The sequence below is a fragment of the Myotis daubentonii genome, chromosome 13, assembly GCF_963259705.1.
Source record: "Myotis daubentonii chromosome 13, mMyoDau2.1, whole genome shotgun sequence".
NCBI classification, from domain to species: Eukaryota; Metazoa; Chordata; class Mammalia; order Chiroptera; family Vespertilionidae; genus Myotis; species Myotis daubentonii.
This window is the reverse complement of record NC_081852.1, coordinates 56,734,478-56,751,577: the sequence shown is the minus strand read 5'-3', so window position 1 is coordinate 56,751,577 and position 17,100 is coordinate 56,734,478. Positions and strand designations below refer to the sequence as shown.

Below are 17,100 nucleotides of genomic sequence, written 5' to 3'. Positions count from 1 at the left end.
TGTCACTCTAGGAGGTTCCAGAGCCTGTTAAATAAATGTTTCCCTACAGATGATTTCATCATCTAGCACAGAGTTGCAGCTTACATTTGCCTCCCTTTCTGAACAAATGGCAGTGACAAATAGCCACATCAGGAAAAACACACAAAAAGAACCACCCCATGACGCCCAGGACGGTGCAGCTGGGCCCGTGCAACTTGACGCCCGGCCAGCGGCGCGCTCGCCGGCCGTCTGGCCATTTTTTCTCAGCTGTAAACACAGTCCCCGGCGGATTTTTCCAGCTGACGGCAGGGCCAGGGCGGGGGAGCCCTGGAGTCAGCGTGGACACCCACGCCCTGGCCTCCCTGGAGTCACCACCTGCTGCTCCCCCCCCCCCCCCCCCAGCAGGGGACCATGAAGCAGCACTCCAAGGAGCCGCTCGGATGGTGCTCCTGCCGCCCCAGATTCGTGGAGGAGACAAACGGGGTCGTGTGCTCTTCGTTGAGACAGTCTGTTTGTGGAGTCCTTGGTCACGCAGGCAGAATGCTTGTCACATTCGGCCTTGCGGAGATGAGCGCCAGGAAACTGCAGAACTTGATTCTGGCCGGAGGGATGTGCGACTCATTCATGTAGCAGCTACCCTCTGAGCCCTTCCTGTGTGCGGTGGGGCAAGGAGACTTGGCTGCCGCCCTTGGAGGACATACCCTCTTGCAGGAGAGGCTGGACATGCACAGCGGCCATGAGATCCCGGCTCTGGAGGCAGGACTAGCAAAGGCAGAGCGAGCGCTCTTCTGCTTCGGGTGACCCTGGCCTGGTCCCAGGCAAATAGACCCCCAGGTCTCCGGACAGGGTCTCCGGACTGCGGCCGGGCTGGAGGGCCTCTGCTGAGAAGACTGCATGTGTTTATGCAGAAACAGAGCTCACACTTCGGGCCCCAGACCCTCCCGCCCAGAGAGAGAGACGGCTGGGTTTTGAGCCTGGCGGATCCCCTGTTTCCTCTTTTTCCTGGAGTCCACGGCAGCCCTGGGACACCTCCCCTTCTGGGAGGTGGAATCACCGGCTGCTTCCTCTTGCCTGTCCCTCAGCTATTCACTGGCCACCGTGGGAGCAGCTGGTGGGGGCGCAGCCCCTCGTTGCCACTGGGAGCGCGAGGTGGAGCATGGCGGCGGGTTGGAACGAAGGAGTGTGTCACTCTGTCCTGGTCTCTCGGGCACCGCCTGGCCCTCTCTCATCTGGGGTTTTCCCGCTGCTGGGAGGCCTTCGGGATTGGCAAAGAGGAGATGCCCAGGCACCTGCCGCTGATGGCATCTCAAGAGGACAGAATTAATGGGTTCGTTTGGGGTACGGTATAGGCAAGTATAGGCAGTGTGTCATCGGGTGCTGTCCCGGAGTAAATGGGTAGAGGCTGTACCTTTAAGCCAGTTGAGGGGAGCATTTGAGGCACCAGGGAGTTTGGTTCAAGTCCTCCCGAAGGCCTGGGCCCCACCCCAGCAGCTGGAGTCACTCAGACCAGAAGAGCAGAGAACCCAGGAAAGAGCTGGTCTGCAAGGCGCGAGATCTGGGCCGGGGCCTCTCGGCCGCTTACGGGTCGGGTGCCTTGGAGCTGAAGAGACTGAGGCCCACCTCCCAGGAACCCGGGACAGGCCACCCCGCTTCTCCGAGCCCGGTTTCTTCCCGTACAGAGTGAAGGAGTGGGACGGCACCCTGAAGTCCTTTCCGTTCTTCCCTTATAACCTGGCCTCCCAACCCGCCCAGTTATTGCACCTGCTAAACCCCTGCCGCCGGCGACTGTGAGCGGCTCCTCCTGGTGAGAGGCCATGGTGCCCGTGTGACGCCAGGCAGCCCTTCCCCGGCCTCCAGGGTGAGGCCTTATGAGCTGGGTGTGGAACTGGGGCCGTTCACCAAGTGGGTGCGGCATCTGAGGTTCCCTAGGAAACGGGACCAAAGACAACAAACATAGAAGGCAGGAAACCCCCAGGCCTGAACAGCTTCAGCGGACAAGCGAGACCTGGTGCTCAAGTTCAAGGCCCCGAGAGGCGGGCCGGGACCTGTTAGGGGCCACGCCAGCCCCTTTTCCTGCTCCCCTCAGAAGGGCGGTCCCAGAGCCTCCCGGAGGCACCTGCCTGGAACAAGCCAGGTGTCACAGAGCAGAGCATTTCTGCTGTGAAAGGGATAGCGGCTTTGAATGAGGGAGCGGCAGCTGCCTCCCCACCCACCCTCCAGAAGGGGGCGCTGTGCGGGATTCCAGGAGGGGCTTTCTCCCGGAGCCCTGGAGCCCTCCTGTCCGACTCCCATCCAGCAAAATCCCATGTTGCCTAGCGAGGTCCGGCGATGGGCCATTTGTTTCCTGGGCCACCAGAGATCGGGGCTTGCTCTGACTCGATCAGACTGTTTGGCCTGTTACAGCCCAAACCAGACCACGCGCTGTCCCCCCTGTAACAGTTTCCAAGTTCCGGGGACTTCCCCCCATGCGTCTCAGTTCTGGGCTACTTAAGCCCCAGATGCAAGAGGCTCCGGGGCCCAGAGGGTTTGGCGTTTCCCAGGGATGCTGGTACATTTCCTTAGGCCACTGTGGTGTTCGGGGGCCCCGCTCAGGGCCCAGCACCTGATCACCCCCAATCTTAAGCTCTGCAGAGGCCTATGGGGGGAATTCCTCAAACCAGCAGGGCCCGAGTGTCCCTTCCTGGGGGTGTCAGCCCCAGGTGGGGGTGTCCTGGGAGCAGCCCCCCCAGGGAGCCCCGGTCCCAGCCTCTGCTTCTGTCTTCCAGGCGGGCCTGGCCTCCCCCGAGAATGCGGAGCAGCTCATCATCGCCCTGGAGCCCGAGGCCGCCTCCATCTACTGCCGGAAGCTGCGGCTGCACCAGATGATCGAGCTGAGCAGCAAGACCGCGGTCAATGGGTACAGCTCCAGAGACACAGTAGGAGCTGGGTTTGCACAGGGTACCTCTGCTCTCTCTCTCCCCCCCTGCTCTCCCCTCCCGCCTGCATGTCTCTGGGCCGCTACTGTGTACACTCGGTGCTGTAATGAAGAATGTGCCGCCAGAGAGGTTGGCGTTAAGCACCCTGTGCTCAGCGCCCCCCCCCCCCGGCCCCTCCCAGGGGCCTCAGCACACCTGGCAGTGGGTACCCAGGTTCATCACCCACCCACGTGCCTTCGGAGCGGGGAGGGCGCTGCTCTCCAGAAACTCGAGGGGGCCCTGAGAGCAGTCCTGGCCTTGCATTTTACTAAGCTCTTAATCTTTCTGGTCTGTTAACTGATTCTCAATCTAATCCCATTTGCCTGTTATTAATTCTTCCATTAAGACTGTTGACTTATTGCTGACTCACTCATTGGAGCTGCTTCATGTGTGATGAGCTCATTATGTGTCTTGGCCATAAACCTGGCGAGAGCTTAAACTGCAGACGGAAAGGACTGACGCTTCCTGACCCGCGGATGTCCACTTGGCTGTGGAAGAGCCACCCGCCCAGGCACACTCGGGAGCTTCGGGGGGACCCTAAGGAGCCTTTTCTCTTTCGTGTTTTCCTGGTGCAAGTCGGCCCCTCTCTTGGTCCCCAGAACTGTTCCCCTGGGTGTCCATCCAGTGCTCTGCGGGTCTGATCAGGGCCACAGCGTTCGCAGACACCTTAGGTCAGGGTCAAAGCCACCTCTGTGAGTGAGTTTGGAAGCTAATCAGCGTGCTGGGGTGCACAGCTCTGAGCTCTGTCCCCGGGGGAGGGCCCTGAGGGCACAAACCCACCCATCACCCCCCTGGAAGGCCAGGCCCAGGAGGGGAGGGGGGGGGCTGCCGCAGACTGCTCCCCTAGAGCCTTCGTCCCAGGTTTTCCGTGGTCCCCACCCCGAGGCCCAGCGAGGCCATCTCCATGGGCCGCTCCCATTCCTCTTCGCGGGGCAGCTGCGCCAGGGCCCACGCCCTGCACTTTCACCCAGGACCGGGGAATCTGTGAGCCTCAGCCTCAAGACGGTGGCACAAAGTTCACTTGTCCCCGAGCTGCTGCCCCTGCCCGCCAGGCCCTGATGTGGGCACCTTGGATCTGAGTCACCCAGAATGTGGGGAGCAGGCTGCCCTTTAAATCCAGGGCCTGACCTGCCCTTGTGTAGCGGTGCTGGGCCCCAGCACAGGCTGAGGGCAGCCTTGCTGCGGACCAGGTCAGCTGCCTGTTTAAAACACACGGAATGACAAACTTACGTAAATCTCCGCCTTCATTGTTTTAATGGAAAAGACCAGGAGGGACTGGGCTTCTCCTCTCACTTGCTGGTTCTCCCTTAGTTGTTCATAAAAAGAAATCCAGGAGAATTAGCTAATTCTAGCGCTGCTCTTCCCACCATTTCCCCTAACCTGAGAGGAAAGCTGTTTGGAATGCTTTTCCTGGGAGCTCAGCCTGGCTTCCTTTCCTCGCAAGCATCCAGTCTCCCCTCTGGCCTGTCCCGTGTCCTGTGCCTGTGGACTTGGCTGTGGTCCCATGTGCTCAGAGGGTCTGTAGGGTTTTTAAATCCCCAAGTGGTTGGCCAGCGCCCCTCCGAGGGGCAGGAGGCAGGGCTCTGTCTCAGCCTCGGGCTGCAGTTGGGACCTCTCTCCCAGGAGGACGGTGCTGTCGGAGGCCTGGCAGAGCACTTAGCAGGGGTACCCAGAGGGTGGGGTGCCTGAGACACCTCCCCCGGCCGCCCCTGCTGGGGGCTCCTTCAGGTGGAGCCAGAGGACCCCGTGCGGGAGAACGGAGCCAGCACTCTGCCCCCTGCACTGCAGGGTTTGCTGAGGGTATTTTATTTTACACCAGGAGGATTTAATGAGCACCGTAAAGGGCACATTTTTCACAAAATGGGCTTAATTTGCCTGAAAAATAGGATAAATTTTTTGAGAGCTCAGAACATGTCTCATTAGCTTCGCTTGGCTGTTTTTTATGAATGCCGTTTCATTAGTCATCCAGGTTGTTTTAGGAAACCAAATGCCCACCAAAGATCTGCAATAGAAATTCATCTGGAGCCGGTGCTGGGAACAGGAGAGAGGCCTGCGTGTGGGGGTCCCTCCTAGGCCTACAGGAACTCCTTTTATTTATTAAATACTTTTTATTGCCCTGCCGGTTTGGCTCAGTGGATAGAGTGTCGGCCCCAGGACTGAAGGGTCTCGGGTTCGATTTCAGTCAAGGGCTTTTACCTCCGTTGCAGGTTCCATCCCTGGCCCTGGTCGGGGCCGTGCAGGAGGCAGCCAGCCAATGTGTCTCTCTCACATTGATGTTTCTGTTTCTCTCTGTCTCTCCTGCTTCCTTCCACTTTCTCTGAAAATCAATGGAAAAATATCCTTGGGTGAGAATTAACAAAAAAAAAAGATTTTTTTAATTGCTTTTTAGCAGCGGTTCTCAACCTGTGGGTCGTGACCCCTTTGGGAGTCGAACGACCCTTTCACAGGGGTCACCTAAGACCATCGGCAAACACATATATAATTACATATTGTTTTTGTGATGAATCACTATGCTTTAATTATGTCCAATTTGTACCAATGAAATTGGGGGTCACCACTACATGAGGAACTGTATTAAAGGGTCGCGGCATTAGGAAGGTTGAGAACCACTGCTTTTTAGAGAGATAGGAAGGGAGAGAACCACTGATGTGAGTGTGAAACATCCATTGGCTGCCTCCTGCATGCCCCCTAGTGGGGATTGAGCTCTCAACCTGGGCATGTGCCCTAACCAGGAATTGGACCAGGAATCGAACCAGCAACTTTTCTGTGCACCTGACGATGCCCAACCACTGAGCCACACCAGCCTGCAGGGACTCTTTCACCGGGACAGCCTCTCCACCATAAGGCAGGGCCCGAGGAACTCGGAGCTGGCCCAGTGCTTGCCATCCCAACCCCCAGAGATGTTGTTTTGCAAACACTGCTCCTTGCTGAGAGACTAGAGGGCCAAGGGTCCTCTGTTGGATAAACAGCTGCAGACACAGATACAAAGTCTGCAACACCCGCCCAGGGACTAAAGAATTCACAGCAGCAGAGCTGTGGGCAGAGCCTTGATCTGTAAAATAGGTGGTCGCTCTCCATGGCGTGTGGTAGTGATGGTTTGGTGGGCACCGGGCCTCAGACTTGGTGCTCACCTTCATTGTCACCTACTGTGGAGCAGGTGTCACACTGGCTGCTTAGGACAAATCAGAGAGCCAGTCCCTGCTCTGCCTGTGAGGAACTTAGGCCACGTATTATTATACCCATTTTATGGATGAGGAAACTGAGGCCCAGGGTGGGGGGTTGAGTTGCCCAAATTCCCACCATGGCTGTGCACGGCTGCCTCCCAGGTACCCTCTCACAGCACCTTTCCTGGTTCTTCACATTTGTATTCTGCTTTTTCAGACTTCACTGTAAACTGTGAAATCTCAGAGGCATGAGGGTCCCTGGATGGAGGGTTAATTTGGGGCTGCAAGACAGTGTGGGAACTGGTCTCCTAACCTCCCTGACCTGGTTTCCTCACCTTAACGCAGGGCCGTGATTTATGCCCTGTCCACCTCACAGCGCTGTGGGGAGGCCAGTGGGAGGCCAAATCCCCACGCATGGTGTCACCGCCAGGTTGTCCTGCAGGGCTAGGAAACTGGTGCCTGGCTTTGCCAGTTTCAGATGCGCCACCTTGTGGCCGATGCGCCACCTTGTGGCCAAAGAGGGTATTGGCTTCAACAAGGTCAGGAGATGGCTCCTATACAATTGATCCAGGATCCAGATTAGGACTCGCGTCCAGTTTATCCAGGATCCTGATCAGCACCCCACTCTCCTTGTGTCAGGATTCCTTGGTGTGAAATTGTTTAACCAAGTGCACTGACGGCTGCTTGGCAGACAGCTGCCTCCCGGGTACAGCAAAGCCAGGAAATTGGTCCGTTTTATTAACCCATCCCCCCGAAAGTCACTGGAGGATGGGCTCTCCTCCAGGTGAGCTTTCCAGCAGCGCCCAGGCTGAGTCTGCCACACCGATGGGGCGGTGAAGGCCGGGGCGATAGCTGCTCGTCCTGGGAGAACTATTTTGGAATTCCCCGGGTGGCATTCCTGTAATTGTTTGGTCACAGTTCATTGAGTGTTCTGTCCCTAACCTGCTCACGCTGCTGCCTCCACTGACTGCAGATGACGGTCGCTCTGTCGTGCTTTCTCACCCGCCATCATTTTCTTTCTGTCGGCCACTAGCTAAGGAGCACGTACGGCGCAATCGGCAGAGCCGGACCTTTTTGGTGGAGAATGTCATAGGCGAGATCTGGTCCGAGCTGGAGGAAGGTAGCGTCCTTGAATGTCCTTTGCCTTTGCTGGATTGTGTGTGTGTATATGTGTGTGTGTGTGTGTGTGTGTGTGTGTGTGTGTGCTGCTGGCAAAACTGCATTCCTACTTGTCCCTTTTGCACTTTTGGAGAATGTTCAAAATCACTCATTTTAAAAGACTACTCCCCCAGGGAGAGGTCTTTGTGGAGCTGTGATTTTGCATGTGGTAAAGCCATCCAGACTCTTCAGAGGAGAGGTAGGGACTGGGACTCACTGGTTCCAGTCTTCAGTTAAACAGCCGGCCACTTGCTGGTGCTGTTCACTGGGCAGGAAGCTGTCCGCTGGGTCGTGCCAGATGCGCAGCAGCGTGTGGCACAAATGCTGTAGTTTTAGAGATCCACGCATCTGGGCGCTTGATCGTCCATGCTAACCGTCGCTCCTAGCAGACATCATTGCCTTCTCTTTAGTCACGAATAACCCGCTGCACAACTAATTAGCAAACCCATTGCACTAATGAGAAGGGTGGAGTACCCGTCATCGCCCGCCAGCCCGTTTCAGGACGGGTTGACAAGCGGTCTATGCGAAGGATGGCCGGTGTTTTCTTTTGCCAGGTGACAAGTATGTGGTTGTGGACAGTGGCGGTGGCACCGTAGACCTGACCGTCCATCAGATACGGTTACCAGAGGGACACCTTAAGGAACTGTATAAAGCCACAGGTGAGCGCTGCACGGCGATGTTCTCCTACCTGAGCCGGGCCACTCCTTTCCGACTTCTCTCAGCCTGTCATTGTCTCGGTGCCGCCAGCACGTGGGACAGTCGGCAGGAGAAGGCACTGAGGCTTTTTTTTTTTCTTAAGATAAGTTTTCATAATTTCTTTCTTTAAAAAAATATATTTTTAAATTGATTTTAGAGAGAAAGGAGAGGGGGAGAGAGATAGAAACATCAATGATGAGAGAGAATCATTGATCAGCTGCCTCCTGCACGCCCCACACTGGGGATCAAGCCTGCAACGTGGGCATGTGCCCTGACCGGGAATCGAACCGTAACCTCCTAGTTCAGAGGTTGATGCTCAGCCACTGAGCCACACCGGCCAGGCGGCTCCGCGGCTTATTGAACATTGGAAAGCAAAGCACAGTTCCATGTCCTTTAAAACACAAACCTCCACCCCTGGGGTTTTGGCATCCAGGGAGCCCGTCTCAGATCCTGGCCGAGAAAGTGGCTCCTGGAAGTTATGGAAGGATGTGACAGAAGCCCGAAGACACGTGTGGCTCGGGGCTATGGCTAAGCCTTCTGGGAGGGCCCCGGATCCCTGGTCGGGGAGGGGTGATGAGGAGTGAGTAGACCCAGGGGCTAAGCGAGGCCTGCCTGCTCCCGATCCTGTCCTGGGTGTCTGCGGGGGAGGAAACCGCGATACTCCCAGCGCCTTAAATGTATTGCTTTTATTTAAAGTGTAACTGACTGTAAACAGGTTGTTGCCCAGTGGTGTCTAGAGGAGAGCTTCTCCATGAGGAGTGAGAAGAACCCCAGGGAGGTCCCAGCTCTGCTCCATTGCGTGTTTGGGAGAAGAGCAGGGTGGCCTCAGAGTCGGGGCCCGTTCTCCGTGTTTCTCACGCGGCGACTCCGTTTCGTTCTTGGCGCAGGGGGACCCTATGGATCCTTAGGAGTCGATTACGAATTTGAAAAGCTCCTGTGTAAGATATTCGGAGAGGACTTCATCGAGCAATTCAAAATCAAGCGTCCCGCCGCCTGGGTGGACTTGATGATTGCGTTCGAGTCGCGCAAAAGGGCGGCCGCCCCGGACCGCACCAACCCGCTGAACATTACCCTGCCCTTCTCCTTCATCGATTACTACAAGAAGTTCCGCGGGCACAGCGTGGAGCACGCCTTGCGGAAGAGCAAGTGAGTCGGACCTGCCTTTGGCCCGGGAATCTCGGCCGTGGAGCCGAGAGAAGCCCCTCGTGGCTTGGCTGCCCTCCTAGCACCCTCCAAATGATTGTTCCCCTTTGCGGGCGCCGGGGGGGGGGGGGGCATTAGAACGCATGGACTTAGCACGTCTGATGCATGTGTAACATGGCGGTTACATCCTCAGTGACGCTCCAATGTCCCGTCTTGGCCGGTGGGAGCCCCTTCAGGTTGGCTCCTGAGTCCCATTGCCTCGGCCTTTGCGGTTTATTTCCTTCTCCTTTTTTTATGTTTTTATTGATTTCAGAGAAGAAGGGAAAGGGAGAGAGAGATAGAATCATTGACCGGTTGCCTCCTGCACGCCCCACACTGGGGATCGAGCCCACAACCTGGGCACGTGCCCTGAACAGGGATCGAACCTTGACCTCATAGGTCGACGCTCAACCACGGAGCCGCGTTGGCCAGGCCCTTTGTGGTCTCTAACGGTCTCCGCCTGTGCCAGTGAGGTGCCCCTGACTCACCCTGTACGTTCCCCACCACACCTGCGATGGGGTGCTTCTCTGAGACGCCCTGGCTCCTTTCAGGGGAAACAAAGTGGACTTGACTCCAGGCTGCTGTGCCCTGGGAGCAGGGTCCTCGCCAGACCCTCCCAGGCTGCCGTTCTCTCTGCCCTGGCCCCCTGCAGAAGGCACCTGCGTCTGGCTGTCTCCCATGTCCTGCCCGCACAGTTCCGGGGCCTCCCTCGCTGCGGAGACTGGCTGCGGCCAGCCCGTGGGTCACCCCACACCATACACGCTGTCCTCCGGCCCAGGCCCTGGGAGGATTCCTGGTCCGTGAGACAGGGCGGCATCTAGAACGTGCTGCCGGAGGAGCTGGAGGTGCTATGCTGCAGGGACGGAGCCACCGTTAGCTCGGCCCCTTTGACCTTGAGAGCAGGCGGGTGCGCACTGCACTCCGCAGTCCCTGGCGTTCCTTTTACGCTAGGAAGTTTCCAGAGTGTTTTCCCAGACGTGGCTTTTAACTTGATCTTCACAACAACCCTGTGAGGGAGGTAAGGCAAGTGGTATTTGCCTTGATTTGCAGACGGAAAGCCGGGGCTCAGAGAAAACGCTTGCCCGAGGTCCCATGGCTGCTGAGTGGTGGGACCAGGCTGGAGCCCAGCAGCCTGACTCCCTGTCCAGTGCTCCTGCTGCTGCATGCTGCCCCTTCGACAGGGACAGTGAGGGGCACCGGTGGGAGGAGACTTCTCCCTGTCCTGGGACAGGTAGCCTTAGGTAGCAGCACGGCGAGCCGCTAATGGACTCGCATCCAACGATTGTGGCATCCAAGTGCGGTCATCCAAACGAGAGCGATGCCTTTACCTCCTTGTCCTTCGCACTTGGCATCGGCTCCCACTTCCCCGGGGAAGGGAGGCCACATGGAGACAAAGAGAAACAGAAGAGGCCGAGTCTTAGCTTGGAGCGTCCAGGGGCTCCGGCCTGGCAGGGGAGGGTATTTCCGAGGACCTCACCCCCCGCCCCCCCCGCCCCGCTGCTTGGAGCTGACAGCTGTGCCGCCAGGGCCGGGTCTGCCCTGTGGGTGTAGTTTGTCCGCTCACCGCTGTCGCTCTCTGTGCCACCCCCCACAGCGTGGATTTTGTGAAGTGGTCCTCCCAGGGGATGCTGAGGATGAGCCCCGATGCCATGAACGCCCTTTTCAAGCCAACCATCGACAGCATCATCGAGCATCTGCGTGAGTATCCGCCGGGGCCCGGCGGCTCGGGCAGAGCCACGAGCGGGACTGACTTTTCCAGCATCACCGACCAGGCATGTGAAGGCAGGTGGGCAGCCACAGGCCCTCGGGGACCGGAAGCAGCCGGGCACCGTCCTCACCCCCCTTTCCCTTTGGCTCCCCAGACAGTGAGCTGCGGGCCGTGTGGCAGAATGACCTCCAGCCACGGGCCCTGGGCAACGTGGTCTTTGCTTTCTGGGGAAAGATCAGGAACCACGGCCCTGGCTGGGAGAAGCCACTGAGTGTGAGCCAGAGAAAGGTTCCCAGGAGGGGAGACGGCGTCTGGCCACGCTGCTCTCTGCTGCCTCGTGGCCTCCCCCAGGGCCACACGGGAGACTCACCGGGGACCCTTTTCAGTATCTAAACCCCCCCCCCCACCTCCCTACCCCCTACCTACCAAATCACAACCCCTACGAAACCAAAGAATAATGTTTGTTTATTTACTTAATATTCTTATTGCTTTTTAGATAGAGGGAAAGGGAGAGAGAGAGAGAGGAACATCAATGCAAGACATCAGCCCGTTGCCTCCTGCAGGCCCCCTACCGGGGACCGCGCCTACAACCCGGGCAGGTGCCCTGACCAGGAATCGAAGGAGCAGCCTTTCGGTGCCTGGGACAACTCCCAGCTGAGCCGCACCAGCCAGGGCCCACAGAGTAGCATTAGAAGCGCCTGCCTTGCCTTCCTTAGCAGAGCCACAGGTTTGTGAGGGTTAGGAGTAGCCTTTAGGCATCGCAAATTACTACTTTACACGATCGCCACCTCTGCTAAAATGGTGTCTACTTAGCAGTAGCTTTGGCTGATGCTCTGAGCATAGTGGTGTGCAACCCCCCTCTCTCTGAAGGACCAGCTCTCCACAAATTCTGTTCACACCGAGCCTGTCCTCCAGGTGGCTGTGTCCATGCCCCGCATGCTCAGGCCACCCCGTCCCCGTGCTGCTGGCTCTGGTGACAGGACAGTGTCCTTCCCTCTCCCCTCGCAGGGGACCTGTTCCAGAAGCCCGAGGTGTCCGCGGTCAAGTTCCTCTTCCTGGTGGGCGGCTTTGCGGAGGCGCCCCTCCTGCAGCAGGCGGTCCAGGCCGCCTTCGGGGACAAGTGCCGCATCATCATCCCCCAGGACGTGGGCCTCACCATCCTCAAGGGCGCCGTGCTCTTCGGCCTGGACCCCGCCGTCATCAAGGTGCGCCGGTCCCCGCTCACCTACGGGGTGGGCGTGCTCAACCGCTACGTGGAGGGCAAGCACCCGCCCGAGAAGCTGCTGGTGAAGGACGGCACCCGCTGGTGCACCGACGTCTTCGACAAGTTCATCGCCGCCGACCAGTCCGTGGCGCTGGGCGAGCTGGTCAAGCGCAGCTACACGCCCGCCAAGCCCTCCCAGCTCGTCATCGTCATCAACGTGTACAGCTCCGAGCGCGACAACGTGAGCTTCATCACCGACCCCGGGGTGCGCAAGTGCGGCACGCTCCGCCTGGACCTCACGGGCACCGGCGGCACCGCGCCCGCCCGGAGGGAGATCCAGACCCTCATGCAGTTCGGGGACACCGAGATCAAGGCCATGGCCGTCGACGTCGCCACCTCGAAGAGCGTCAAGGTGGGGATCGACTTTTTGAATTACTGACCGGCCTCCCTGGTGGCCTGCCCCTCGGACTCAGCCCACCTGCACCTGCCGACCTCAACCCTGACTGTCCTTTCCCTGCCCTTGACCCTTGACACGGCGCACCCGAGCTGCAGCAGGGCGGATGAGACTGGAGCTGGAAATACCAGGGCCAGAAGCACGGAGGGGTTTCTGCGGGCACACCGGCGTCGGGAAATTCAGATTGAGGTTTGGGGGTAAGAAACCCAAGGGAGAGCAGCTGGTTTCATGGGCCCCCGTGGCGGAACACCCACCTGGCGAGGGAGCCGGGACATCTCTGCACCCGGATGAGCTCGCTCTCAACACCTCTCCGCCGAGCAGCACCCAGGATGCTCTGTGACTGTCCTTCTGGATCCGAAAGGCGAGCGCTGAGCAGGACGAGATTCTCCATCTCCCTGAGGCTTTTCCTTTCGCCTTTTTTGGGCGGCCGTTGCTATAAAGTGCGCCCCCCTCTCCCCCCCTCCCCCCCCTATCTGCAGTTCGTTGCTTTTCCTGGTCATGCAATTGAAAGTGGAGATTCGGTGGGAAGCTGGAGCGCGTTTCACAGGTGGGAGAAGACTGCCTACACTGGGCACTATTTTAGGTTCGCGTTTAAATTCCAAATTGGTTCTGTGGAGAATCACTGTGGCTGGGCTGATCCCCGGGGATTGGTGTGAGGCGGAGAGCTGACACCTCAGCGTTTCAGCAGGTAGAAGCTCACTGCGATGGAAATGAACGTCCCCTACGCCGTGTCACTTCTGGCATCAGAAGGCCAAGTCCCCACTTCCGAATTCATCAGTAATTCTAGGACGTCCGGGTGAGGAAATGAGGTTGCCCAGGAGTCCGGAACAGCTCCTCGTTTTGAAAACATATTTCAAATGAACTCCGTCCTCCCAGCTCACACTCCTCCCCCTAAAGGGTTTGGCCATTTATTCCTACGTTTTCAAAGGGTTAGAAATGTTTGAGTGAAGTCATCAGTTTTAAAGTCCGTCCGAAAGGAATCGTAGGTCTACGCTGGATGGGCCAAGCCAGGTGTTTTCCACAGCCGCTCTGAGTCTCCGGCACGAGGGCGCTGGTTCCAAGCAGGTTCCTGGAAATGTCCAAGTGCTACCTTGTACACCTGGTGTCATACTGTGCACCAGCTAGTGAAGAAGAAAAAACAGTTTCCTGGATCCTATCCCTTTCATGCACTGAAGTCCCATCTTGGCGAGGAGACCAAGGCTGCGATTTCAGTAGACGCTGCGGGGACTGTGGTTTAGCTGTGCGTGAGGGCTCCTCACTAGGATCTTGTCGGAAGCTGACGCGCAGACCAGAGCTGCCACCCGGCCTTCCCGTCGGTCTGGGCTCCCCTCGGGACAGGGTTTGCAGGAAGAGCAGCCGCCCCACACTTGCCCGCTGGTGAGTGGGGCTGGGGCCCCACCTGGCTTGAGGAGGCACTTTTGACCCTCACAGGAGGGGCCTGGGGAGGAAGGCGGCGCCTAAGAAAGGGGCTGCTGAGGAACCAGCGGTGGGGCCTGTGCTCTCTCCTTCCTTCCCGCCTTCCTTCCAGTCTTCTCCAACCTTCCGGGACCAGTTGAGAAAGAACCCTGGGTCTGATCACAGCCCACCCGATCTGTTCAGCACCATCTCTCCCACCTGCTGGAGCCCGCTCCCGTGTTAGATCCCTGGGAGCATGCGTAACGCACGGAGGGAGGCTGGCGAACCAGCTTCCATGCGCATTGGATTCTCACACCCATCCTCTCCTCAGCCGATACGCAGATGTGAACGAGCATTTTCGTGTCATTTTAACATGTCTCCCTTGTCACCTCGTCACCTCGCCTGCCGCAGAATTCCCTAGTAGAGCGCCCAACACCACGGACCACGACTAGGGGGTGCTAGTCACGCCACCGCCACCACCACGGGCGCGCTGGTGCCGCAGAGGTGCTGCGGGTGTCCCTGCCGCCTGCTCTGCTTCCCGCACCTGCTCTGGGTCTCCGGTGTGACCAGCCATCCTCTACACAAGGACCTTTCAACTTCGTTCTAAGTAATATAATTTTATGTACAGACAGTATCAGAATATTGTACAGATTCTTTATTTCTACAATGTGCTTTTTTTTGTTTAAAAAATAGGAAAATGCTCTTTGCATTTTGTTGATGACATTGCTGCCTTTAACGTCCCCTGGTTTCCTTTCTTCCCTGCGCTGACCGCTCCTCAGTTTGTACCGATACTACCCTATGGACTGTGTACGCAAGACCGAGCAACAGACAGAGGTGCCTGGAGTCCGAATACCCGGAGCAGATGGGCCTCCTGGGTGGCAGCGTCGTCAGACTCGTCTACACACGCGTCCTTCCCCAAGGGCCACAGTTTGCAGTTAAGGGAGCATAATAAGGGGTAGATTCTCCTGTCTGGTCTCCGAGTGAACGCTGGCTTCTGTAAGCAGTGGCTCTGCAGAAACTCTCTGCGGCCCTGCAGGCTGCCCCGCTCTCCTTGTGGGACAGAGCAGCCCCTCTGAGGGCCAGGTGGGGTCCATGGGCGTGAGGTGCTCAGGTCGCCAGGGTCAAAGGAGGCCTCCGGTGGGAGCAGATCCAGCTCTTCCACTGGATCAGGGGTCAGGGTGGCTGACATGGCCAAGTCCCCCTCTTTCTGGCTAAGGAAGGCCTTTCCGGCCTTGCGTCAAGGACGTCTCCTTGTCTATTTCTCTTACTATCAGCCAGTTGAAACGGGAAGTGTGGGCAAATAGAGGGTGGAGAGGGAGTGGTCCTTTTACTGGACTTGCTTCTGGCCCCAGAGATGCAGTCCCAAGAGTGGAACTCCTTAGAAGGCATCCCCCAAACCCATCCCTGCTCCCCTTTCCCCCGCGGAAATATTCGCGAGTAAGCGGACTGGGTGGGCAAGTACACTCGGACACGTTTTCTAACCTTAGGAAGTTGCTGCAAGGCCTGTTGTCTTGACACATCACTCAGCTGTCCCTGGCGTGTTATCCGATGTTCACTTTTCCTGGAAGCAGAATGGTCCGAGGGTTTCCTTTGTACCTGCCCTTTCCGCATACAGCAGGCGTTCCTCAGTGCTCAAGGGCAGACAAGTTACAGACAGACAGAGAGGAAGGAGGAGGAGCCCTGCGAGCCTGTGTGCGTAGCGGTGGCCAAGATGCGTCCAGTTCACAGAGCCTGCCCTCCCCCTAGAATGATATTTAGATCAAGTTTAGCTTTTAGCGTCCAGGTCTGGTTAACTGCCAGGGTGGCCCAGAATCGCATGCACCAATATACCCAGGAGTCAAAATGCAATATTAGTCGGCGATCGAACTTCGCATTGTAGAGACAAAATAGCTGTGATTAAGCCGCATACGTATGCCGGGAAATGGCTTAACCGGATGGCTAGTGTAAAGGTTGTTGGCCGTAATGCTATACCTCTCGTCTGCTTGGAATAAGGAACTCGATTCTCAAATGGGTCTTGTTCAAGCTTCACAGAACTTTGTGGCAACTCACGACTCGACAAGGTTGTATCTGCAAACTCTGTCTTCACAGATTCTAATAAAACAAAGCTCTGGATTTCGCGTGGCCCAGACTTTTTCCCCCCCATTCTGAATGTGTAAGTGGAATTTTAGATCCATCACTACCGACCTCCCCCTCCCCATCTCAGGTGCGTCCTTAGGTGTGGCAAGCTGCATTAACTTTCCTTCCAACACGAGGGGCCCCTCTGCTCCCTGGGAAGTCTCCATTTATGTGTCTAGCCCCTTTCCCTCCAAGCGGGAGGGAAGGCAGATAACCCAGCGTGGCCACAGGCAACTCCGTGGCAGGCAAACGAAAAGGCTGTTGAAAAAATGGCTCAAGGTCAGGCGCAGATTCCTGGGCCCCTGGCGTCCTAGCGGACACACCGCACTGGCTGCTGCTCCATGTCCGGGTCGCCCTCCAGAGTTGGCCCCAGAAGCCGCTGGGGCCTGTGGGTGGGGCGAGGCTGGGAAGTGCAGTAGACAAACAAGCACACGCGTGTTGGACAAGTGCACAGGCGGACAGGCCTCCGCTGCCTTCTAGGGAGCGGCTGGGGCCAGCAGGCTGGAGGCCAGGCATCCCCTCCGAGTCGCCAGCGGGCCTCTTGTCAATCCAGCGCAATGAAGGCTCAGGTCCCCGCCCCCTCAGCGCCCACAAGACCAGGCCGGTTAGAGGGACTGCGGCCCCCCCCCCCCCCCCCCCCGTTTTGGTGCATTGCCCCTACTCCCTGCTGCCTGTCCAGGCTACCTGGAAACCCACCTTTCCTAACAGACCAAAGGCGGGGGCGGGGGGCGGAGCCCAGGGGGAACACCTGTATTTGAAAGCCGCCTCGCATCAGGACCTCCAGCCCAACGCAGACCCCTGTGGTCCCATCACCGGAAGGCGGTTTGACCTGGATCCCTTCGCTTGCCCCTCCCCCCAACTCCAAAACCCGGGGAGCCGGGCTGGGGGAGGCCGGGAAGGAGGTCCGCTTTGGAGACCAGGCATTTGTGGGGCTACTGAGCGGGGCGCAGGGTGAAGCGCCCCCACATTCACTCGACTCACCCGCCTCCCTGGCACCGATGTGGGGCTGCGGGAGGGGGCGGCGGAGGGCGGGGAGCACAACCGTCACGCTCCCCCTCCCCCCTCCCTGGCGGGTGAGCGCACAAAGGCCT

The 17,100-nt window shown here is 58.0% G+C and overlaps 1 protein-coding gene across 6 annotated transcripts in view; it reads left to right on the top strand.

Annotated features, from left to right (window-relative positions):
• Positions 1–16,006, top strand: part of HSPA12A (heat shock protein family A (Hsp70) member 12A) — a 110,774-nt gene extending 94,768 nt beyond the window's left edge. For 5 of the 6 annotated variants that reach the window (XM_059661531.1, XM_059661530.1, XM_059661532.1 and 2 more), the window contains 6 exons: positions 2,745–2,916; positions 7,131–7,217; positions 7,810–7,914; positions 8,839–9,097; positions 10,728–10,831; positions 11,850–16,006. In XM_059661531.1, coding sequence (XP_059517514.1) covers positions 2,745–2,916; positions 7,131–7,217; positions 7,810–7,914; positions 8,839–9,097; positions 10,728–10,831; positions 11,850–12,484 — 1,362 coding nt within the window. In that variant the 3' untranslated portion in view covers positions 12,485–16,006. The remainder of the gene's footprint in view (positions 1–2,744; positions 2,917–7,130; positions 7,218–7,809; positions 7,915–8,838; positions 9,098–10,727; positions 10,832–11,849) is intronic. The other variant, XM_059661535.1, reaches the window with a different exon arrangement.
• The last annotated feature ends 1,094 nt before the right edge of the window (positions 16,007–17,100 follow it).